The sequence below is a fragment of the Nannospalax galili genome, unplaced genomic scaffold (assembly GCF_000622305.1).
Source record: "Nannospalax galili isolate Female #2095 unplaced genomic scaffold, S.galili_v1.0 scaffold375, whole genome shotgun sequence".
NCBI lineage: Eukaryota > Metazoa > Chordata > Mammalia > Rodentia > Spalacidae > Nannospalax > Nannospalax galili.
This window is the reverse complement of record NW_008337054.1, coordinates 613,349-639,133: the sequence shown is the minus strand read 5'-3', so window position 1 is coordinate 639,133 and position 25,785 is coordinate 613,349. Positions and strand designations below refer to the sequence as shown.

Below are 25,785 nucleotides of genomic sequence, written 5' to 3'. Positions count from 1 at the left end.
CGGTTTGGCAGCAGGTGCCTTTACCCTCTGAGACATCTCACTGGCTCCTGTGCATGTCTTAAAGCAGATGTCCCATTACTTTAGGCAACCAGAGTGAATTCTCTCTCCTTCCCTCCCCCCCCTTTTATACTGAGGAGTAGATCCAAAGTCTTGTGTACAATAGGCAAGGATTCTACCACTGAACTATACTCCCTAAACACTTTTCTTTTGGATATCAGGTCTCACTGTGTAGTGCTGGCTGGCCTGAGACTCACTATATAGCCAGGCTGGCCTTGAATTCACAGAGACCCATATGCCTCTGCTTCTTCAGTACTGGGATTAAATGCATGAGCCACCACAGTGGCTCCGTTTTAGTCTCTCTTTTTTTTTCAGGCTGGTCTTGATCTCACAGAGCTCCGCTGCCTCTGCTTCCCAAGTGCTAGAATTAAAGGTGTGTGCCACCATACTCAGCTCTTGTTATTCTTTTGAAATAGGGTCTTAACTAAATTGTAGAGGCTTTTCTTGAACTTGGAATTCAAGCCTCCCAAATAGTTGGGGTTATAGGTGTATACAACAAGCAGTGCTGAGTGAATAGTCCTATAGAGGAAAAAAGTACATTTAAAAATCTCTATATTTTACTCAAATCTTGATAAACTCTGAGCTGTCCCAAGGGTTTCTTTCCTGCCCTTTTCTATTTGTCTTACTAGAGAGAGTTGTTCTGCAATACTTATTATTCAAGGCTGGAGAGATGGCTCAATGGTTAAGAGCACTTGCTGACCTTCCAGAGGAGCCAAGTTCAGTTCCCAGCACTCACATCAGGCAACTCATAACTGCCCTAACTTCAACTCCAGGGGATCTGGCACTCTCTTCTGGCCTCTGCTGACACCCATATACATGGGCATACACTCACACAAATACACATAAAAAATCTTTTTCTTTAAAGAATATTATCAGCCAGGTATGGTGGTGCACACTTATAATCCCAGCACTTGGGAGGTGGAGGTAAAAGATCAGGAATTCAAGGTCGTTTTTCACTACACAAGTTTGGGGTCAATCTGGGGCACATGAGACCCTGACTCAAAACAAACCACCCAAAATTCCTATTAATTATTCAGAGAAAAGTACACCAATGTGCCAGTATTCTAGAGTGCATTCTGTCACTGTGGTGGTTTGAATGAGAATGTCTCCCATAGGCCCAAGTATTTGGACACCTGGTCCCTAGTTCCCAGTGATGTTTGGGGAGGGCCATGGAGACTTTAGGAGATGTGGCCATGCTGGAGGAAGCACAGCACTAGGGAAGCAGGCTTTGGGAGTTAAAAGCCATGTCCCACTTCCAGTTTCTTCTCCCTCCTTCCTGTGCCTGCTTGAAGATGTGAGCACTCCACTTTCTGCTCCAACTCCAGCCACCTCTGCCACCATGTCTCCTCTCCCTGATGAACTCTTCCTCCTCTGGAACTGTAAGCCCAATAAACTCTTCCTTTTATAATTTGCCATGTCATGATGTTTTATCATGGTTAACAGTCACCCATATACAAATATGACATTAAAGAGTTTTTTTACTTGGACTCCTGGGGACTGAACCCAGGGCCTCATGGATGCTAACAAGTGCTCTACCTTGAGCTATACTCACAGCCATCTTTTATTTATTTTGAGACATTGTTTCACAAGGGTACCTAAGCTGGCCTTGAACTTACTTTGAAGCCTACACAGGCCTTGAACTGGTGATCCTTCTGCCTCAGTCTCTAAGTAGTTGAGAATTACAAGGCCTACCTAGGCCACCAGCCTAGCAAAAGCCGTCTCTTATACCAAACTGCCACCATCACCACCACTAATACACACACCAAAACAACTAAGAATTTCTCTTTACTCCAGGGGCTCTACAGCCTCTGCTTGCTTTTCTTCAGTTCTGGTCAGGTCATTCTCCTCTCAGGTTACTAAACTCAAATTCACTTCACAGGCTGGAAGACTGTTTCTTTGTATTTTTACTTCTTGGAGCCAGGGTGTCATTATGTAGCCCTGGCTGGTCTGGAGCATCATGTGTAGATCAGATTGGCCTTGAACTTGCAGCAATTCTCCTACCACTGCCTCTTGAGTGCTAGAATTGAAGCCATATGCCACCACGCCTGACTACTGATCTGAATTAAAGGCTTTTTAAGACCTTTTCCAGCTTTGGAACTATGATTCCCATTCACCTAATGAACATGAAGAAACACATACAGACACAAAAATCAGTAAAATCTAACAGAAATGATAAACTCCAGCAATTAATCATGCTGAAATCTATTAAACATTTATTGGGAAAGTTATTACTGTAGGTAGTCAATGTGTCCAATTCTGCTATCAACCATGAAACACTTTAGGCACAGATTGCCACTATCTAGCTAAAAAAATATTGGGCAGAGGCCTGTGAAGCTAAGAGTAAGGTTCTGGCTTTCTAAAATTGACATCTACCCATCAGCCAGGGGGGTTACAGCGTAAGCCCATAATGCCAGCACGTGGGAGGCGGAGGCTGTAAGATCAGGAGCTCAAGGTCATACTTAATGCGTTTCAGGCCAGCCAGGGCTAAACAGGAAGACTCTCAAAAAATAAAAAGAAACCTCAACAATCTGGTACGGCAGGTAATGCAGGTGATAATGATCAATCCGTTTTTGAGGGGGAAGAGAAACACTAAGCATTGAAACCAGGGCCTTAAGTGTTCTATTGCTGAGCTATAGTCCCAGTCCTCTTTTTATTTTTTAATTTTTCTTCATCATTGTTACTAGAAATTTTGGGGAGCCTATCTGGGGTGTCATGTTACCAGAAAAACTGGGGTTCCCTCTCAGGGTTCTTAGTCTCATTAATAAAAATATTTAAGAACAGACACCGATGGGGGCTCAGGGACAATTTTATTAGAGTTCAAAAGAAAAACCCCAGGGGCTGGAGAGATGACTCAGTGGTTAAGAGTACTAGCTGCTCTTGCAGGAGACCTGCATTTGATTCCCAGCATCCACCGGCGGCTAACAACCACCTGTAACTCCAGTTCCACAGGAATCCGATGCCCTCTCCTGACCTCCATGGTACTGGATGTCATGGGTGCACTGACATACATGCAGGCAATACACTCATACACATAAAATGAAAATAAAAAAATATTTTTTAAAAAAGAAAAAGAAGAACCCCAGGGTGGGCAAGCCATAAGCTGCCTGGAAGAGGATGGGAAGAGGAGAAAATCATGCAATTCGTAAGAAACCACATGGCAGAAGGAGGCAGAGGGATAGCTTCGGAGGAAAACGTGAGAAAACCCAGTGTCCAGGAAGTCATCTCCAGGCTCTGGCCAGTATCTTGAAGAAAAAGAGATAAAAAGGAAAACTTATGCTTTTCTGAATAATTCTGAAAATCAGGTAGCCTTAGCCCGGGTGAAGGCTGTGGCTCCACAAGTGACTGCACCAAGAACAGGGTAGGAAGGAAAAGTGTGTTAACTCATTAAAGTCTCCGGAGACTCATTCCTCTAATCTCCTCAGCTTGGCTTAGGTGAATAAACTTTCCTGAGGGTAGTCTCTTGGCCAGGCCCAGCTGGATTACTTCTTGAGAGGTTTATGTAATGTTCTACTCTTTACATCAGATCAGAATGTAGTCTCTACCTATGCTAGAGGCAGAGTTCATTTTTGTGATCAGAAGTCACTTTCCCTTAAGGGGCCTCAACAGATCCAGGTTACATTCCACCTCTGAAAAAGTAACCCTAAAAATCATTTACTAGATGGACTGAAATTGGGGAATGGATATAATCCATTTTCACTATGAAAATATAGAGATTCAACTTTAAAGCTGTTCACCAGAACATCTGAACTAGAGTTTTGGTTGAATTGCATTATATAGCCTCCAGGCAGGGGTGCTCATTTAGAAAAAGAAACCAGAGCTGAGTTAAGGATATTTTCACCAAGGAAAATAATATATTCACCTTTGGATCCCTACCACTAAACTAACCAAGTTTGTTGTTGTTGTTTGAAACAAAGTATCACTATACACCCCTGGCAAACCTGAGACTCCTGTACAGACCAGCAGACCAGCCTGGTCTGGAACTCAGAGATCTGCCTGCCTACCTCCCAAGTGCTAAGATCAAAGGTATGTACCCACCACACCAGCCTATACCTAGCCTTCCATTACCTGTCCTCATCATTAATGTGTGTATGGAACTCAGAGGACAACTTTCTGACATTGGTTCCAGGGATCGAACTTAGGTTGTCAGGCTTATGCAGCAAGCACTTTCCATGCTAATCCATCTCACTGGCCCCTTTTTATTGTTTTGATTCAGAGTGGCACTGGCCTTCAAGCCACTCTGTAGCCCAGGCCAGCCTTGAACTTACTGTCCTCCTGCATGAGCCTTTCCAGGCCCCAAGCTTCCAATGGTGATCTTGCCAGACCTGGAGTTCAGATTCTCCTGTTAATTTCTATACGGTGTGTCAAATTTTTTAGCACCTCCAGCAAAATGTAGCAATCTAACCAGGAGGTGAGATGCCTGCCTTTAATCCTAGCTCTAGGGAGGCAGAGGAGGCGGATCTCTGAGTTCCAAGCCAAATTAGCAATTGTCAATAAATAAATAAATAAATAAATAAAATTTGCAATTTCCAGGCCAAATTAGCAAGTGTCAAAAAAAATTAGCAATCTACTCATCAAATTGTTTTAAATGAGATGCTTTCTGTTATAGTTCGGTGGAGCTGAAGAGACGGCTCAGCGGTTAAGAGCACTGGCTGCTCATGCAGAGGGCCCGGACTGGATTCCCAGCACCCATGGCAACTGACAATCCATCCCTAACTCCAGCTCCAGGGGACTAGGGGATTCCACTCCTTCTGACCTCCACAGGCATTGCATGACACGGATGCACTTACACACATGCAGGCAATACACTCCTACACATAAAATATTAGACTAGGCATAGTGGTACACGCCTTTAATCCCAGCACTCATGAGGCAGAGGCACAGGGATCTCTGTGGATTCGAGGCCAGCTGGGGCTATAGGGAAAACCCGTCTCAGTAAGACCAAATAAATATTAAAATAGTTCAGAGAACTATTTCATAGTTCTGTTTCATACAGTACAAGTCTGTGTGGAAAAGAGAGGGTTCTATTAGCCCAGTTAGCTAACAAAACTGTGTGGCAGGGCTGTTACTTTTTCTCCCTTGGCACGACAAAGGCCTAGCGTTTACAGCAGTCTCTAGTATCAGAGGCAGTGCAGTAACCCCAAAGCCTGAGCTCTCTCTGAAAGGTGTAAAAATTCTAATGACCATTTATGGGCTTTCAGAGAACTTTTTGTTAATTAAGGAATCGGCCAGTAAGCCCTTTAATTTTTACTTTCATCACCAGGGTTAGTAAGACGCGTCACAAAATCAAGTAAATGAAAACACGTAGCCAAAGCAGATCTTCACTACTGCTGAAGGTATCCTTACTGTTCTCCGAAATCTTAAAAATATTTTCTTGGGCTTAAAATAACTTTGAAAAGGTACGTTAATAAGGTCAGGAATTAAGAAGTATCCGAGTCCCGGACGCTGCCTAACTCTTCCACCACCCCCTCTTCGCTCAGTCACCCCAAAGACCTTACAGAGAAGAGCAGCGGGGGAAGTGGAGCAACCGAGGAGGTGGGGCCGAAATCTAACTTCATTGTTCACCGCGCCGACGCAGCCAGAGCGCTTGGCCACGCCTGCGCAGTGCGCGCTCTTTGTGCCGGGCTGCAGCTGGCTGCTTGTTTGTGTCTCGCCCCAAACTGGAAGGCGGGGCCTTCCTGACGCACTCGGATTGGGTCTCCTTAAGGAGGAGGGCGGACATGGGGCGGGGCTTCCGATAACAACACTCGGAACCGCGGCCGGTGCTATTTGTTGCTGCGCCGCCTCGTCCGAATTACGGTCTGCGCGCGGAGCCTGCTCGCAGCAGCCGCCTTCCCGTGACCTCGGGTTCCGCTTCTCCCAGCCTGCCGAGCAGCCGCCCCGCGCCATGACTGTCGTCTCCGTCCCGCAGCGGGAGCTCGCTCTGGGCGGCCGTCTGGCACCGCTCGGCTTTTCCGCCCGCGGCTTCCTCGGGGCCCTCCCGATGGTGAGCCCGGCCCCGCCGCCCTTGCCGCGCCTGGCGGACCCGCGCGTGCTGCCGCCGTCGCTCTTCCTGCCGCACTTCCTCGCAGGGGATAGCCCCTGCCAGGTGGCCGGCCTCGGACCGACCGCGCTGCCCGGCTGTAACCCGGCCCCGGCGGGAGCCCAGCGGGCGGCACCCAAGAAGCGGCGCAAGAAGAAGGTGCGCACCAGCCCGGCGGGGCAGTTCCCCAGCCGCTTCCACCAGTTCCAGCAGCACCGGCCGAGCCTGGAGGGCGGCCGCAGCCCGAGCGCAGCGCCGGAGGATCCGGGCTGCGCCGCCGCCTCGGCTCCGGACCCCGCGGCCGCAGTCCGGCCGGCAGGAGCGAGCCCGGGGTGGCCCGCGCCGCCGGCTCAGGCTCCGCTTAGAAAGGAGGTAGGCCGCGGGCCGGGCGGGGGGCTGTTTACTCGGGAGGGAAGTTTCCGTGACGCCCTCTCAGCCCTGCTGGGCGGAAGAGGGGGCAGGGCGGCCTGTGCTGGCGCCGCTGATTGGCTCCCGGCAGCCAGCCAATGAGAGCCGCGGCTGCGCCCCAGCAACAGCCCGGATTTAGATGGCTGGCGGCGCTCCAGGGGGTTTCGGTGTTCGGGGCGCGGGCCTGCTCGCGGGAGGGCTGACGTCAGCGCGCTACGTGCGGGGCGCTGGGGCGCTCATGGTGGGGGCGCGGCGGAGCCCTTCGCCTAGAGGAGGGTTGCGCAGTGGGGTGCCCTGGCCGTCGGGTGGATGGTCAGACCCTTCGGGTCGGCCGGGCCTGTTAGAAGGTACTGGTTCCCACGGAATGGTCTGGGCTCTTCTGGAACTCTCCAGCTTGGCCTCCCAGCTGCTGGCGAGGCCGCGAACCTCACCACGCCCCGCTGGCGGGAATTTCGTTACTTGTGCCCGAAAGTTTTAGAAAGGCTGGGTGTGGTGCTCACGCCCCTAATCTGCACTGGAGGTGGTGGCAGGATCTCGTGAGTTTGAGGATAAGCCTGGGTTATGTAGACAAAAACCAAAAAGTTACCAAAGGTCCTACACCAACTGATTAGATTTGGATAATGTGGATAAAAAGTCAGACGGACCCGGGCGTGGTGGCGCACGCCTTTAATCCCCAGTACTCGGGAGGCAGAGGCTGGCGGATCTCTGAGTTCAAGGCCTGCCTGCTTGGTCTACATAGCGAGCTCCAGGCCAGCTGGGGACCCTGTCTCAAAAAAGAACAAAAAAAAGGATCTGAGAGTAATCTCAAAATCGTACAATTTCAAAGTTTTACCCTTTGGCATGAAAGTAATAGTCTTTTGATTAAAGAAAATTAAACTGAGATTTGTACTTGTATCAAACTGTACCCATAAAGAGAAGAGGAAATACATTTTTGGATACTAAGGGGTTTTTTAATTTTTATTTAGTTTTTTAGACATGCACTGATGTAGCCAATACAGGCCTAGTACTCAGTATTGTATCTGAGAATGGTGAACTGATCCTCCTGCCTCCACCTCCCAGGTTCTGAGATGACATACATGCACCACACACACACACACACCTGGTTATATTATAAATTTAAAAATTACAGGACTCTTGACATATTAATGCTAATCTAAGAGGGAGGTACTTGTTTTGCTTTTTTGGTGTTACCTTGCTTCAAGGCCAGAGTTCAGAACAAGGGGTGTGCTGGAGTGCTTCCCTTTTGGTGTGTAAAAGCTTGCTGTTTTGTGTCCTTAACCGTGATGCAAGTGTTGAAGGACAGTGGTCTAGCGGTGTACTTTTAATCTAATGCAAACTTCTGTAGATTCCACTTTGGTTAGGAAAGTTACTAGATTGAGAAAAAGGTTGCCTGGGTTTTGTTGAGGGAGGGGTGGGGTGGAGCATGGTTACAATATTGACCTTGTAGCTCTGGCTGGCAAGTGAATTTGTGATCTTCCTCTGTCATTCCCAGGGCTAGGATTACAGGCCTGCCCAATGCAGAACCTTTCTTGATGCTGTTGAACTAAAAGTAACAGGCAGAGACAAGCGTTCCCCCACCCCCTCTTATTACAGTTATAAAAGGTGAACTTGACGTTTTGTGTTTTGTCTATTTGAGATAGGGTCTTCCTACAGCTATAGCTGGTCTGGAACTTGCTATGTAGACTAGACTGGTCTCAGTCTCACAGAGATCTACTTTCTCTGCCTCCTGAGTGCTGGCATTAAAGATGTGTGCTGGCATTAAAGGTGTGTGCTGCCATGCCCAGCTTTGCTTTGAGTTTTTTAAGTGACATTTTAGGATTTACTCCAGCTTTTGTATACTGGTGACTAACAGCATTGATTTGTTTTCAGTAGCAAACAAAATAAAAGGCATGTGTATATTTGGACACCTAGTGACAAGTACAAGCAGCACCAAGTATTTAATCAAAACTGAATGAAATTTGAGAGAAAATATGTAAAATATATGTTTGATGTAAGGTTTATAACTTTATCTTGAAACGATATTTATTTGTGTTCCTTATCTTTATAGGTTTTTAAATCAAAGATGGGAAAATCAGAGAAGATTGTCCTTCCCCATGGCCAGCTTGTGCATGGTATACACTTGTGTGAACAACCAAAGATAAACAGACAGAAAAGCAAATATAACTTGCCACTAACCAAGATCACCTCTGCAAAAAGGAATGACAACTTTTGGCAGGATTCTGCTTCACCTGATAGAATTCAAAAGCAAGAAAATAAGCCTTTTAAAAACACCGAGAACATTAAAAACATTCATTGGAAGAAATCAGGGTTTCTAACTGAAGTGAGCCAAAAGGAAAATTATGCTGGGGCAAAATTTAGTGATCCACCTTCTCCTAGTGTTCTTCCAAAGCCTCCGAGTCACTGGATGGGAAGCACCGATGAAAATTCCAACCAAAACAAGGAGCTGATGGCAGTGCACTTAAAAACGCTCCTAAAAGTTCAGACTTAGATTTTAGGTTTTGGTATGTATGCTAAACATAGTTTTTCCCAAACCCCTGGACTCTGAAAGGAAATTGATAACAGTAATGGAAATTTGCCATGTTGCAGCATTCAGATACAAAAGATGAGCTTACAGTTCCATACAAATAGCTTGTACTATATTTTATATTTTGTAAATACTGTATACCATGTATTATGTGTATATTGTTCATACTTGAGAGGTACATTATAGTTTTGTTATGAAAGTATGTATTTGCCCTGCCAACATGGTGGGTGTTTTGTATATATACAGTGGAGAAATTTTAAGTGGATGCTAAGGCACATACATGGAAGACTGGTTTATTTGCACAGGTACTGAGAATTTTTTTTTTTTTTAAGAAATAGCTTTCAAATCTCAAAGTGAAGATCTAAATGTGAACAATTTACTAATGCACTACTGAAGTCTAAATCTGTGGCACAATCATTGTGAACGTGAGATTTGTCTGTTTCTCTAAAATGATCTGTAACTATTAGAAAACTATTCCCATTTTTACCAAACTCGGTTTCTGGTTACTGGTATATAGCCATTACTAAAATTTAAAATACCTCTTATTTAATGCCAACAAAATTGGTTGTAATCAAATTTTAAAGTAATAATAATAATTTGGCCTCCCCTTTTACACTAGTCTTTGCTTTTTGTGTGTGACTGTTTCTATAGTTTGAATGTGAGCAGATAACTGCAGTTGGTCTTTACAACCTTTCATTTTACTGTCTTTATACAAGTCTTTGACTATACTAAATATATCCTACAAATTTAGAATTAATGAGACAGGGTCTCTCTGTAGTCCTAGCTGGCCTGGAACTCACTGTTGAAGAGTAGACCAGGCTGGCCTCCATCCACCTGCCACTTCCTCTGCCTCTTGAGTGCTGGGATTAAAGGCATACACCACTCTGCTTGGCCAAGAATTAACCATCTTACAAATAGAAATAGTGTGGTACCAAACCAGGGATCCTGTCTCAAAAAAAAAAAAAAAAAAAAAGGATACAAGTGAAGCTGGTTATATAATTAGGAAAAAAAAAGATGAGTGTGTTTATATACATGTATTGTGTTTATATTACATGAGTGTGTTTATATACACTGGCAGGATCTCATGTAGCACAGACTTGAACTTGGTGACACCTTGGCCTAATGCTGGGATTATAGGTATACACCACTATTACCTAGTTTGTCTTGCTGGGGATCAAAACAAGCATTCTACCAACTGAACTGTATCCCAACCCTAGAATCTATACTTTTCATTTTTATTTTGAGACCGGGTCTTTTTAAGTTGCCCTGGCTGTCCTTGAACTTGACTTTTATCCCAGGCAGGCCTGGACCTTGTGATCTTCCTGCCTAATAGTCTCAAGGAGTTGGATTACAGGCATGTCTTCACCACACCTGGTTTAGGATATATGAACTGTTTACCATTTGATTTGTACCCCTTTTTATAAAAGTGTGTGTGTGTGTGTGTGTGTGTGTGTGTGTGTGTGTGTGTGTACACACACACGCCTGTGGAAGCCTGAAGAGTGCCAGATCCCTTGGACCTGGAGTTACAAATTGTGAGCCTGAGTGCTGGGAACCAGAGGAACCAAAGTCCTTTGGAAGAGAAGCAACTACTCTTAACCACTGAATTATTTCTAGCCCTGTCACATGTCTAGGGAGGCCAGAAGAGAGTGTCACATCTCTTTATGTAGCCCAGGTTGGCCTCAAACAGATTCTCTTCCTAAGCCTCAGGTGTTGAGGTTATACATGTGTACTGGCATGCCATTTATAGTAGATAAGTTTTGAGTCAGGGTTTAAGCAAGGGTTTGAAGAGACAAAGCGACTGGCAAGCCAACATGCTTGTTCACAGTGCAGATTTCTTCCTTTAGGTGGGAAAAACTTCTAAAAATTCAGACCACAGGGACTGGAGAGATGGCTCAGCAGTTAAGACCACTGGCTGCTCTGGCAGAGGACCAGAGTTTGATTCACAGAACCCACATGGTCACTAACAATAGTCTGTAACTCCAGTTCCAGAAGATCAGGCACCCTCTTCCACTCTCTTTGGGCATTGCATGATACAGGTGCCCTTATATACATGCAGGAAATACACTCATACACATAAAAATAAAATTTTTTTAAATCAGACCATAGCCAGCATGGTAGTACACAAGTGTAATCCCAACACTTAGCAGTTGGAGGCAGGAGGATCAGAAGTTTCAGGCCAGCCTGAGCTATGTGAGACTACAAAAAATTAAACACAAAATCCAGGGTCTGCAAGGTGGGGCAGTGGGTAAAAGCACATGCCATGAAACCTGGCAGAGTACATTTGGTACCTGGAACCTACCTAGAGGTGAAGGGAGAAAACTGACTCCCAAAAGTTGTTCCCTGACCACATGTGCACCATAGAACTCATCACATACACACATTTATAATAATCATAAAAAATAAAACCACCATAGTTCAAAATCCTTACCTACTGAAAAGAAGGGTTAAAGTATTCTCAAAGATTTGAAATTGAAACTGCTCTATGGTTTTATTTTTTACTGTTATAGAAAGTTTACAAAAAGTTTAATATGAAAAGGTACATGATCCAATTTTTATATCAGAGTAAAGCAGGCGCTTTAAAGAGGGGCACTGATTTCTTTGCCCAGTCATTATTTAAACCTGTCCCAAATGTCTAATGAGATAGTTTCCTCATGTTACCACATTCCATTAGTGTTCTGTTGCCTGCAGGTTGCTGTCTCCACACAGAGGCATTAGATCCCTGCCATATTCTTTGGACGTACCTGCTACCTTTTAATTTCCATGATAACTTCATGGGTTTTTGTGGGATTTTTTTTGTTTGGTTGGTTGGCTGGTTTTTTTAGATGATTTCATGTAGTTGAAGCTGGCCTTGAATTTGCTATGTGGCTGAGGATGACCTTGAACTGATTTTTCTGCCTCTACCCCTTAAGTGCACTTGTGCACCACCATGCTTGGTTTGTACTGTGCTGGAGATCAAACCCAGGGCCTCCTGCCTGGTAGGCAAGAACCCTATCAGCTGAGATACATCCCCAGCTCCCAATATGATAATTTCAAATATGACCAATAAAAACAGAATACTTAAATGTGAATCCATAAATCTTTTCAGAAATGCCCTAAAATTGTCCCATAATAGATGGATTTCCACCTGCAGAAGAATGAAATTAGATTCGCAACATTCACCTTAAACAAAAATCAATTCAAAATGGATTGAAGACTTTAAAACCTGAAACTCCTAGATGAAAATATAGGGACTACTTTAGGACATTTGGGTAGGCAAGAACTTACTGAACACATTAACAGCACAGGAATTAGCCCCAAATCTCAACAGATGGAAATACATAAAATTTAAAATGTTTCTGCATAGTGAAGGATGCTATCGGCAGAGCACACAGTCCACAGAATGGGAGGAAATCTTTACTACTTATACTTCAGACAAGGCGCTAATAACCAGAATTTACAAAAAACTGCAGAAATTACGGGCTAATGAATAGAGTTTTCAGAGAAATAAAATGACCAACTATTTTTTAGCTTTTTATTTACTTTTATTTTCTGTGTATGAGTGTATTGCCTGCATTTAAGTAAGTGTACCTGTGTCATGAAATGCCCATGGGGATCAGAAGAGGGTGTCCAATGCCCTGAAACTGGAGTTACAGAAGGTTGTTAGCCACCAAATGGGTGCTGGGAACCAAACTTGCATTGTCTGCCAGAGCAGCCATTGCTCTTAAACACTGAGCCATCTCTCCAGCCCCAGCTAACAACTATTTCACTTAGAAAAAGTGATTTTAAAAGTGTTCAATATCCCTTGTCACCAGGAAAATGTAAATTAAAACTACTTAAACTACCTTGCCCCAGTCAAAATGGCTGTCATCAAGAAATTCAATAAATGTTGGTGAGGATGTGGAGAAAGAGGAACCCTTATTCACTGCTGGTGAGAGTGCAAATTAGTATAGGCATTATGGAAGTCAGTTTGGAAGTTCCTCAAAAAGTTAAAAACAGCTACCATATGATCCAGCTCTCTTACTCCTGGACATAAATCTAGAGAACTGTATATCTCATGATATCTCTATCACTTGCACCCCCATGTTTATTGCTGCTCTATTCACTGTAGCAAGGAAATGGAACCAACTTAACTGTCCAACAGATGGATAATGAAAACACACACACACACACACACACACACACACACACACACACACACCACAGTGGAATATTATTCAGCTCTAAAAAATGAAATTAGAAAATTCACAGGAAAATGTGGGTATCTGAAATGTATAATATTAAATGAGGTTACCCAGTCTCAGAAAAAATTTTTTTTCCTCATATGTGGGTCCTAGTCCATAATGTATACTTGTACATATATAAACAAATGCATGTGTGAGTATATCATAATATTTAGAAAGAAGAAAGTAATTTTAAAAAACAAAGGTTTTTTTGGTATAGTTCATGGGAGGATATGCGAACTTTCTTCATATTGAAGTAGTAAGAACCATTTCTGCATTCTGTAAGAATCCAGCATGTGTTATATTATTCCTTTGAGGCAGTGACTGAAAACAGCTTTTTAATTCCACTGATCATTAGGTATTAATAGGAATTAGACATGACTAACCACTGAAGACATTTTCCACATTGACTCAGAAAAAGTGATTTTTTTTTGTTACATTTGTTTTGTTACCTGAAAATTTTCCTTTTTTTCTTGGTTAAAACCATATAAAATAATTCTATTATAGTGTTATTTAATATATAAATTATACTGCCATACCTAAAATATTTTAAGTATGGTTTCAAAAAGAAAATTGTTCCATAATAGTTTTCAAAAGGGAGGATATGTCTCCTACATGAGGTGATGGAGGAGGCAAACTTAAGTCAGCACAAATTACTTGTAATTAGCTGCTTGGGTTTTGCTTTTGTTTGTTCTGCTTTGCCGAGTGATTACCTTCATTCAGTTGGTTGGTGCTTTTTATTTAGGGGCATGGGGTGTTTGTTGTTGTTGATGACAGAACCTTACTGTACAGCCCAAGACTGGCTTGGAACTCATGCTCCTCTTCCTCCTTCCTGTTTCCTGAGTGCTGGATTATAGGCATGCACTATGCCTGGTTATTTCCAAGTTTTTCTTTTAAGTAACAAAAACAGTGGGTGTTCCCTGCCCCCTTTTCTTTTCGGGATTTTAAGCATCAAAACCTGTTTTTCACATTTATTCATGTTATTTATTCATTCTTCATTTTTTTCAAAAAAGTTTTGTTTGTTTGTTTATTTATTTATTTATTTATTTTTCTGGTCTTTTTGAGACAGGGTCTCCCTGTAGCCCCAGCTGGCCTGGAACTCACTATGTAGACCAGGCTGGCTTTGAACTTACAGAGATCTGCCTGCCTCTACCTCCTGAGTGCTGGGGTTAAAGGAATGCACAACCTTGCCGGGCTTGATTTATTTAATTATTTATTTATTTATTTATTTATTTATTTATTTTATGTGTATGAGTGTATTGCCTGCATATATGTGAGTGCACCTGTGTGATGCAATGCCATGGAGATCAGAAGAGGGCTTTGGATTCCCCTGGAACTGGAGTTAAGGACAGTTTGTAGCTGTCATGTGGGTGCTGGGAATCAAACCCAAGTCCTCTGCACGAGCAGTCAGTGCTCTTAACTGCTGAGCCATCTCTTGAGCCCCGGATTTAGTTTTAACAAATTTTTAAATTGAATTTTTGTGAATTTCATCAAATCATCTTTATACCTCCTTCCCCTTTCCCATTTGGCACCCTCCCATAGTTTCACACACACCCCCCCGCCCCAGAGTTCATATATCTGTCATTTGTATTGAGGCCCGTTATGTAAAGTTAGTGTCCCAAGATGTCCCTCAGTGCAAGTTCATCCATTGGGGTTTAGTCAGCCCATCTAGGGTCTCTCCCTTCAAGAAGATCAGCTCTTCCTCACCCAGCAGTAAGCAGCTGCCAGTGATTCTTTGGCTACGATTGGGGCTTGCTGTTCATTCCCACAGTTCTGTGCTGGGTTTTTGTCTGCCTAAATTTGCATGGGTCTTATGCATGCTGACACCATTGCTGTAGGTTTGTATGAGAAGTGTCCCAGGTGCCTGTAGGACTGTTCCTGTACGGTCATGCACCTCCTCCCTGGCTCTTACAATCTCTCTGCCCCCTCTTTTGCAATGGTCCCTGAGCCCTGGGTGGGTGGACCTCGACATAGGAGCCCTGTCCAAGGACCCACACTCTGCTGACTCTTATTCTCTGCGTTTTTGGCCATTTGTGGCCTTTTGTGTTCCTGCCCCTCTGTTGCCTGAGGGAACTTCATTGATGAGAATCGAAAGATGCATTAGTGTTCTCTTCATCCCTTGTTCTAGGTTCCATGAGTCTTAGGTGTAGAGGTTGCATCCTGGATGTTCCACTTAAGCTTAGTCAGTTCACAGAGAATCTCTGTGTGTGACCAGTGGTGTAACTCTAATAATCTGTTGAAAAAGAAGCTACTGGGGAGGCAGGCGCAGGTGGATCTCTGTGAGTTCAAGGCCAGCCTGGTCTACATAGTGAGTTCTAGGACAGCTGGGGCTACAGGGAGACCCTGTCTCAAAAAAACCAAAAAAAAAAAAAAAAAAGAAAGAAAAAGAAAAAGAAGCTATTTTGATGGATGGTGGCTGGGATACTTGTCTGTAAATTTAAGGATCCATATTTTGTATATAGTAAGAAATTGCATTTGTCTAGGGATATGAGAGCCTTGGGGTTTTCTCTAAGATCTATGATTGCTCCAGCTATGTGTATTTGCTTAGATTTACAGTACCAGACATGAGTTTCCTCCCATTGAGTGGACTTTAATTAGGCAGCTGTTGATTACTCCCAAGATAAAAAGTGCTGTTACTGCACCAATGTCTTTTTGCTGTGCTGGTCATTGATGTGGTTTTTAGACCTTGAAGCTTATCTTGCATAGCACTCTCCAAAGCTGTGAGAACTAGCCTTCAGGGGAGGTGGCTTCCAGGTCAGGTCCAGCTCCATTGCTCCAAATCCTGTGTCCAAAGTATGTCCTGTCTTCAACAATAGGGTCTGGGAGGCAATCAAACACTGTGGCAATAGCCTGTGTAATTTGTGGAGTCTGTTGGACCACCCTGATCAACAACTCAAAGGAAGGTTTCTCCTGTCTAGCATTGTTTCTTGTTATGTAGCCCTCAGCTATACTCACAGACTCATGGAGGGGTATTGTATGTGTAATTTTTCAGTAGGTTTTGGGACTAATATAATTTCCTCTGGGTTTTTTTTTTTTTTATACTAGCTAGGCACTGTTTATCTCTCCTTCCATCTCACCCTGTCTTATCCTCCCTCCAAGCCCTCCCCGTTTAAAATATCCCCATTTTCACATTTCTCCTTTGATAGTTTCTGTGTGCTATAGTCCCACCTCTCTTGAGCGCCTTCTTCCCCTTTACTCACATAGTTCTTTGTCTAGCCTTCTTTCCCCTGCTCCCCTCTAACTACCCCCTTTTTTACATATTTCTCCCTTAGTAACACCTCTCTCCTACTATTCTCTCTGGGGTTCCTTCTTTCCCTTTACCCCCTTGGTTCCCTTCCATATTCCTGGTTCCTGCAGTTATGTCAGAATATGCACTCACTTAAAAGGATTTGGTGCTAGGATCCACAAGTGAAGGAGAACACACGTCTTTTGGTTTTTTGAGTCTGTGTTACTTCACTTAGTATAATGGTTTCTAGATCTATCCACTTACCTACAAATTTCATTATTTCATTCTTCTTTACTGCTGGGTAGATCTCCATTTTGTAAATGTACCGCATTTTTGTTAACCACTCATCAACTGAGGGGCACTTAGCTTGCTTCCATATCTTAGCTATTGTGAAAATAGCAGCAACAAACACAAACATGGTTGTATAAGTATCTCTGCAATAGGATGAGTCCTTTGGGTATATGCCAAGGAGTGGTATAACGGAGTCATATGGTAGGTTTAGTTTTAGTTTTTCAATAGTTCTCCACACTGCTTTCCATAGGGGCTGCACAAGTTTGCAGTCCCACCAGCAGTGAATGAGTGTTCCCCTTTCTCAACATCCTCGCCAGCATTTGTTCTCTTCATCTTAGCCAGTCTGACTGGGGTAAGGTGAAATCTTAAGGTGGTTTTAATTTGCATTTCCCTAATTACTAACGAGGTTGAACACTTAAAGATGTTTCTTAGCCATCTTTATTTCTTCCTTTGAGAACACTGTTTAGATCTTTAGCCCGTCTTTCAATTGGGTCATTTGTTCTCTTGGTTCTTTGTTTTTTGAGTTCTTTATATATTCTGGATGTTAAACCTCTGCCAGATGTTCATTGGTGAAGATCTTTTCCCCACTCTGTGAGTTTTCTCTTCACTTTCTTGATTGTTTCTTTTGCTATACAGAAGCTTTTTAGTTTAATGAGGTCTCATTTGTTGATTCTTGACCTTAATTCCTGAGCAACTGGTGTCCAATTTAGAAAGTCCTTTCTTACACCTATATCTTGTAGGTTACTGCCAATGTTGTCTTTCCAGGTCTTTGATACATTTGGAGTTGACTTTTGTAAAGGTGAAAGATAAGGGTCTAGTTTCATTCTTGTACAGGTGGAGATCCAGTTTTACCAGCACCATTTGTTGAAGATGCTGTCTTTCCTCCATTGTGTGTTCTTGGCACCTTTGTCAAATATCAGGTGGCTGAAATTGTGTATACTCAGGTTTGGGTCTTCAGTGATGTTCCATTGATCTATGTGTCTATTTTTGTGCCAGTACCATGCTGTTTTTATGACTATAGCTCTGTAGTATACTTTGAAATCTAGTATAGTAATCCCTCCAGCACTCTTTGTGCTCAGGGTTGCTTTGGCTATCTGGGGTCTCTTGTGCTTCCATATGAATTTAAGGATGCTTTTTTTATAATTCTGTGAAGTATGTCATGGGGATTTTTATTGGCATTGCATTGAATATTGCTTTTGGTAGGACAGTCATTTTCACAGCATTAATTCTTCCAATCCATGTGCATGGGAGGTCCTTCCATCTTTTGGCGTCTTCTGCAATGTCTTTAAAGATTTAAAATTTTCATTGTAGAGATCTTTGATGTCTTTGGTCTGGTTTATTCCAAGATTTTTTTTTTTTTTTGAGGCTATTGTGAATGGGAGCATTTCTCTGTACTCTTTCTCTGATTGCTTGTTATTGGTATTTAGAAAGGCTACTGATTTTTGTAGATTTATTTTGTAGTTTGCCACTTTACTGAAAGTGTTGATCAGTTCTAGGAGCTTTTTGGATAGAATTTTGGAATCTTTTAGGTATAGTATCAGATCATCTGCAAAAAGGGATAGTTTGACCTCTTTTCCAAATTAATGCTCCTTTAAGTTCCTTGTTTTCTCTTTCTGCTCTAGCAAGAGTTTCAAGCACTGTATTGAAAAGGAGCAGAGATAGTGGACATCCTTGTCTGCTCTTGATTTTAATGGGAATGTCTCCAGTTTTTTTTCCATTTAGAATGATGTTAGCTGTGGGTTTGTTGTCTATAGCTTTAATTATGTTGAGGTATGTTCCCTCTACTCCGACTCCCTTTAGAATTTTTATCATGAATGCATGTTGAATTTTGTCAAACGCCTTTTCTGCATCTATTGAGATGACGATGTGGTTTTTGTCTTTGAGTCCATTTATATGATTGATGACATTCATTGACTTGTGTATATTGAACCATCCCTGCATCTCTGGGATAAAGTCTCCTTGATCATGGTGAATGATCTTTTTGATGTACATCTGTATTCGGTTTGCAAGTATTTTATTGAGAATTTTTGCATCTATATTCATTAAGGATATATTATTTTGGATTCTGTCTTTACCTGATTTGGGTATTAGAGTGATGCTGGCTTCATAGAAGGAATTTGGGAGTTCTCCCTCTGTTTCTATCATTCTGAATAATTTAAGTAGTATTGGTTTGAGGTCTTCTTTAAATGTCTGGTAGAATTCTGCTGTAAATACACCTGGGCCTGGGCTTTTTTTAGTTGGGAGATTTTGTATTACTGTTTTGATTTCCTTATATGTTTTGGGTCTGTTTAAACTGTTGATCTCTTTTGGTTTAACTTTGATGGTTCCCATGATTTTAGATATCCATCCATTTCTTTTAGGTTTTCAAATTTAATAGAGTATATGTTTTAAAAGTATTCCCTTATACTGTTCTGGATCTTTTGGGTGTCATGATATTTCCCCTTTCATCTCTGATTTTGTTGATTTGGAGGTGCTCTTTCTTTCTTTTGTTTAACTGGGCTAGGGGTCTGTCTATCTTGTTTATCTTTTCAAAGAACCAGCTCTTAGATTTATTGATTCTTTGTATTGTTTTCTTTGTTTCTATTTCCTTTCGAGAGTCTTGAGTTGTAATGTTAAGTCATTTATTTGTGCTCTTTCTGATTTTTTAAATATAGGCACTTAGAGCTATACACTTCCCTCTTAGGACTGCTTTTAAAGTGTCCCAGAGGTTTTTTTGTGTTGTATTGTCCTTTTTGTTGAATTCCAGGAATATTTTTATTTCTTAATTTCTCCTTTCACCCACTCATCATTCAATATTTAATCTCCATCTTCATGTAGTTACTAGGGCTTCTTCCATTGTTGATTTCAAGTTTTACTGCATTGTGGTCTGATAGAATGCATGGAATTATTTCTTTTTGTTTGTTTTTTGTATTTGATGAGGTTTGTTTTGTGTCCCAGTGTGTAGTCAAGTTTTGAGAACATTCCATGGGGTGCTGAATAGAAAGTATATTCTTTGATGCTTGGGTGGAATATTTGGAAGATGTCTGTTAGGTCCATTTGATGTATGGTATCATTTAATTCAGATATCTCTTTGTTTATTCTTTGTGTAGTTGACCTGTCTAATGGAGACAGTGGGGCATTAAAGTCCCCTACTATTACTGAGTTGGGGTTAATCTGTGTCTTAAAGTCCTGGTGTGTTGTTTTTATGAATTTGGGTGCACCAGAGTTTGGTGCATATATGTTCATGATTGTAATATATTCCTGGTTAATTGTTCCCTTGATCAGAATGAACTGAACTTCTTTATCTCTTTTGATTAGTTTTAGTTTGAAGTCTGTTTTGTCAGATTATTAGAATTGTAACCCCTGATTGTTTCTTAGTGTTGCCTGCTTGAAATACTCTTTTTCATCCTTTCACCTTAAGGTAGTGACTGTCCTTGAAGTGAAGTTGAAGATGGGTTTCTTGCAGACAAGATGGATTGATTTTGTTTCTTAATCTATTCAACTAGCCTGTGTCTTTTGACTGGGGAGTTCAGTCCATTGATATTTAAAGTTATTATTGAAAGATGTGAATTGGTTGCCATCATTTTGATTGTTGTTTGCATTCTTGGTCTAATTTTGCTTTTCCACAATTATACCTTCATGTAGTTTCCTTCTGTTGTCCCTGGTGTATAGTTGTTCTTTCTTTGTTCTTTGTATTGGTACAAGTATTCTTTGAAGGGCTGGTTTTGTGGACATTAATTCTTTCAGCCTATTTGTGTCGTGGAAGATTTTTCTTTACCCTTCAACTATAATAGACATTTTGACTGGGTAAAGTAATCTGGGTTGGCATCTGTGGTCATTTAGAACTGGAAATATCTTGGTCCAGGCTCTTCTGACTTTCATAGTTTTCATTGATAAGTCAGCTGTAATTCTGATGGATTTTCCTTTATATGTGACTTGTCGTTTTTCTTTTGCATCATTCAGTATTCTCTCTTTGTTCTGTGCATTTAGTGTGTTTACTATGATATGCTATGGAGGGTTTCTTTTCTAGTCCTGTCTGTTTCGTGTTCTATGTGCTTCTTGTATTTGCATGGGGATGTCTTTCTTAAATTTTGGGAAATTCTCTTCTACAATCCTGTTTGAGATCTGGTCAATACCATTAACCTGAAATTCTTCTCCTTCCTCTATGCCTATGATACACAGATTTTGTCTTTTCATGGGGTCCCACATCTCCTGCATATTACATTTCTGTGCTTTAAAAAGTTTTTTTCATAATCTTTGCTTGAGGGGCCCAATTCTTCAACTTTATTCTCCAGTGTTGATATTCTATTTTCCATTTCACTCATTCTAGTGGTGAGGCTTTCTCTTGTTGTTTCAAATTGGCTTATTGAGTTTTACATTTCCTTCTTCATTTCAGCCTGAGTTTTCATCAATGTTTCTGTCTCTTTTGTGAATTCAATTCAATAAGTCTACCCCTATATTCTTTTAGTTCTTTGATTTGCTTGTGTATTCTTTAAATTTGTTGAATTCCTTGATCATGTGTATGAGTGTTCTTTTAAACTCTGTGTCCTGGGTTATCTCTAGAAGGGTTCGTAGTACTCTTCCAAAGGACTGGTGGAGTTTGGTGGGAACAGGCTGTTTTGCTTTTCCTTGATATTTGTCCTAGTTTGTTTCTTCATTGCTGTGACAAAACACTCTGACCACTACCAACTTGGGGAGGAAAGGGTTTATTTAGCTTACATATCCTGGGTCACAGTTCATCCAGGAGCCCAAGGTAGGAACTCAGGGCAGGAACCTGGAGGCAGGAACTGGAGCACAGGCCATAGAGGAATGCTGCTTACTGGCTTGCTCCCCTGGCCCCTGCTCAGCCTGCTTTCTTATGCAACACAGGCCCACCTGCCCAGGGCTGGCACCACCCACAGTGGGCTGGGCCCTCCCACATCACTCATCAAGAAAATGTCCCTCAGACATGGCCGCAGGCCAGTCCAATAGAGGAAATTCCTCAACTGAGGCTCCCTCAACCCAGGTGTGTTAAGTTGACACTAAAGCTATCCAGCACAATATTATTTTTCCATTTTGATTTTGGCATGTGGATTTCTTTTGTTATTTGTGATTCTGGTATGAAACTCAAACCTTTTATTGAGCTGGTTTGTTTCTGTTTTGTACTCTTGGTGTGCCTTGGTTTCTTATTCAGTATGTACAGCTGGTTGGTTTAGGTTTCAGGTTCTTTCAGATTTTATTTTGGAGGGAACTGATAGCTTCAGATCAGCTGCTTAGGAGTTCTCTCAGAAGCCCAAGTCAACCTCCAGTCAGGTACACTCATACTTCCTTCTAACGTTTGGACCCCTACTAGTAGGTATTCACGGCACAGCACAGTTCGGGAAGTTTGCTAAGGGGAAGCCTGATTTTGGCACTCTCAAGTAGCCTGCTGAGTTCTCAGTCTGTACTCCAGGCAGAGGCCAGATCAGTCGCTCTCAGACTGTCTGTAAGGCCTCAGTCCCTACCCTACTGTAGGGCAGAGTTCTACCCCTGAGAATATGGGAGGGACCTCACATAATCCCAATTAGGGTATTGGGTAAGGCTTGATTTGGGGAAGCTCATCACCATGAGGAGGCCAGATCCAGGCACTCTAGGCAGGTCTGCTGATTTCTCAGCCCCTACACCAGGCAGAGGCCAGATCAGGCACTCTCAGGCAGTCTGCTGAGGTCTCAGTCCCTAAACCATGCAAAGGACAGATGCAAACACTCTCAGACCATCTGCTAAGGTCTCAGCCCCTACTCTACTGATTTATTTTTATGAGTGTTTTGCCTGAATGTATCTAAGTGCACCTGTGTTGTACAATCCCCTCCGTGGCCAAAAGAGGACGTCAGATCCTTTGGAACTGGAGTTATGAATGGTTGTTAGCTGCCATGTGGGTTCTGGGAACTGAACCTGGGTCCACTGCAAGAGCAGCCAGTGCTCTTAACTGCTGAGCCATCTTTCCAGCCCTTGAGGCTCATGTAACCCAGGCTGGCCTCAAACTCATGATCCTCCTGCCTCTGCCTTCCAAGTATTAGGACTCCTGGCATGTGTCACTATGCTTGGCTGCTGTCTTTTTCTTTTCAGTCAACATTTTTTTTTTTTTTTTGGTCTTTTTGAGACAGGGTTTCCTTGTAGCTCCAGCTGGCCTTGAACTTGCTGTGTAGACCAGACTGACCTTGAACTCACATATATCCACCTGCCTCTGCTTCCTGAGTGCCTATCAAGTGCTGGGATTAAAGGCCTCAGTCAAAATTTTGAAAATTTATTTTCAACCTACAAGAGTTTGATTTAATTTAAATTCAAAAGACTAGATGTATAACTCAGGGTAGAGTGCTTGTGTAGCACCATGCGCAAGGCCTTGAGTTTAATCCCTAACACTGGAAACAAATAATCCTCCCCCCACCCCTGGAAAATAAAACAAAAACAAAAACCTATGTTGGGGAACTTCAAATTTCCTAAGCAAATTTTTGCTGGTCATTGTTGTGGTGATGTATTTTGCTATTGCTGTTGTTTTTTAATTTTTGAGACAGTGTTTTGCTATGCAGCCCAAGCCAGTTTTACAGCTTTATGTGCTTTATTTGCTAACATAGAATCATTTGGGTTCTGGGTTTGGTTCTGTCTAGGCTGGATATGGCAGTGTATGCCTGTAATTCCATCAACTCTTGAAGTTGAGGCAGGAGATCAAGATGACATATCTAGATGACACAGCTGATTTAGAGTCCAGTCAGCCTGGGCAAATTAATAATACTTTGTCTTAAAATAAAAAACTTTAAACTGAGCCTGATGGTGTATACCTTTAATCCCAGCACTTGGGAGGCAGAGGCAGGCAAATCTCCATGAGATCAAGGCCAGCCTGGTAAACATAACAAGTTCCAGGCCATCTGGGGCTATAGGGAGACCCTGATGCTCCCCAAATTTAATGGGAGTCAGTGGCCGAATTCTCACCTAACATATACAAGGCCCTAGGTTCATTCTCAGTAGTACTCAAAACAAGTGAACAAAAAACCCCCAAGTCTTGGGTAGGTGGTTTTTTGGGGAATTTTCTTCTTACAAAACAAGGGCTTACCATGGTCTCTTCCAAATGTGAACTAAATTAACCTCACTCCTCAAATGATTTGGCATTTTCTGCTCTTAAATTATAGAAGGAAGAGACTAGTCTCAAAAATGATTTTGTCCTTTTCTAGCTGCCTTCCAAGGCTCTTGGAGCCACTGTGCATTCAGGCCAATATCCTTAATCCTGTGTATATTTATTTATATTTTTTTGTATTTGATTGGGGTCGCATGTGCCCAGACTGGCCTTGAACTCTTGAGGGTCGCTGAGGATGACCTTGAACTCTTGATCCTGCCTCAACCTCCCAAGTGCTTGTATTTATTACAGGCATGTGCCACCATGGCTGGTCCTAAGACACACTCCATGAAGTTAACCCTAGAATAAAGATATTCTTAGAAGAGAATTTTCCATGGTATCCAGCCAGGTTTCACTCGGGATCTTGATCCATACTAAAATCCATAGGTATTTCTTTAAAAATTTTTTTTAATATATTTGTGTGTATGTGTATGTGTATGTACACATACACACCATAGTGTGCTTAGAGGGGTCAGAGGACAACTTCTTGGAGTCAGTTCTGTCTTTATGTGGGTTCAAGAGATTGAATTCAGGTCATCAGTCTTATAGGGCAAGGACTTCACTCATTGGGTGATCTGAATCACCTCCCTTCCCCCTGCCCAGCATTTTTTTTCCCCAGTTCAATTTTCTATTTTCCCTTTAAACGTTATCTTAGATTTAAGGTTACTTTTTTTGTTGTTTCATTTATATGTGACAGGGTCTCATTATGTAGCACTGGCTGGCTTGGAACTTGCTCTGTAAATGAGGCTGGTCTTGAACTCACAGAGATCCATCTGCCTCTGCCTCTGGAGTGCTGGGATTAAAGGCAGGTGGCATCGCGCCCAGCAGTTTTAAGGTTCTATCTGTTAAAGACTGCTGTTGTTAAAAGACATGGCATAGTAATCCAGGGAAGAACTCTGAGTGGAACCCTTCCTCAGCTTTCCAGTTAGGCTGTATGCCCCTGGAACTAATCTTTCTGCATCTTGATTTCCTTATCTGAAAAAATATTTACCTTATAATGTAGACATGATTAAATAGATGAATGAATAACTTAAAACTTAAGAGATTGCTGCCGAGAACATAGTAATGATCAAAAGATAGTTCAAGGCATTATCATCCTATTTTCCATCAAACCAAACAGTATCTTCCTAAGCAGCCTGGGGTTTATAATAGAAAAACAAGATAATTGTAAATGAAAGAACTAAACATGCTCAGGAATGTTACTGTATTTGGTTTTTTTTTTGTTTTTTTTGTTTTTTTTGTTTTTTTGTTTTTTTTTTCTTGTGTGTTGTGGAACGCTATCTTCTGGGCATGGCATGGGCATTGCCATCTTGAAATCTGAGCAGCTGTAATTAACCCAAGACCTTCTCAAGACTAGAGTTGCTAACATTCCCTTATGGAAGGGAAGGAGGGCTCACAAGGCAGCACACAAAAATATATAAGCCATTGATTGCTCAGGGGGCTTTTCTTCCATGGGTAGCTGCCTGTGAGCTGCCCATGCTTCTCTAAGCCTTTAAATTCACTGGCTCACCAAGCTAGACTTGGGTGGAATAATTTCCTTGGTCTCCTGAATACAGATTTGTTCAAGTCTCCTCAAAAAAGCCTGAGATCAGGAATCAAGCATCACTGAGATGATTTATGAGTGTAAAGACACCATAATGTACATTCCATTCCTTTGTTGTTTTTTCTGTGGCCTGAACTCAGGACTTCATATATGCTAGCCAAGCATGCTACGTCTGATCTATGACCTCAGCTCCCTAGTCATCCCTGAAGATGACTGTATGTAGACATGTACCCATTTATTTAGAAAATAAAAATTACTATTTGTCCCATCAGCACTTCAGACTCTCCTTTAAAGTTTCAATAGTCTCACATACTTTTTAAAATTGTTTTATTACAGAGGAACACTTCAGAGTTGTAGTTTTGAAATAAATTTTGCTATGATTAAATAGAGAAAATATATTCAGAAAGTATAAT

The 25,785-nt window shown here is 42.1% G+C and overlaps 1 protein-coding gene across 1 annotated transcript; it reads left to right on the top strand.

The window, feature by feature from the left end:
- Window positions 1-5,792: 5,792 nt before the first annotated feature.
- Pnrc1 (proline rich nuclear receptor coactivator 1) lies at window positions 5,793-9,621 on the top strand. The gene is made up of 2 exons (XM_008831839.3): window positions 5,793-6,448; window positions 8,532-9,621. Exons 1-2 carry the CDS (start codon window positions 5,942-5,944, stop codon window positions 8,970-8,972), a joined length of 948 nt encoding a protein of 315 aa, XP_008830061.1. The 5' UTR covers window positions 5,793-5,941; the 3' UTR covers window positions 8,973-9,621.
- Window positions 9,622-25,785: the final 16,164 nt, after the last annotated feature.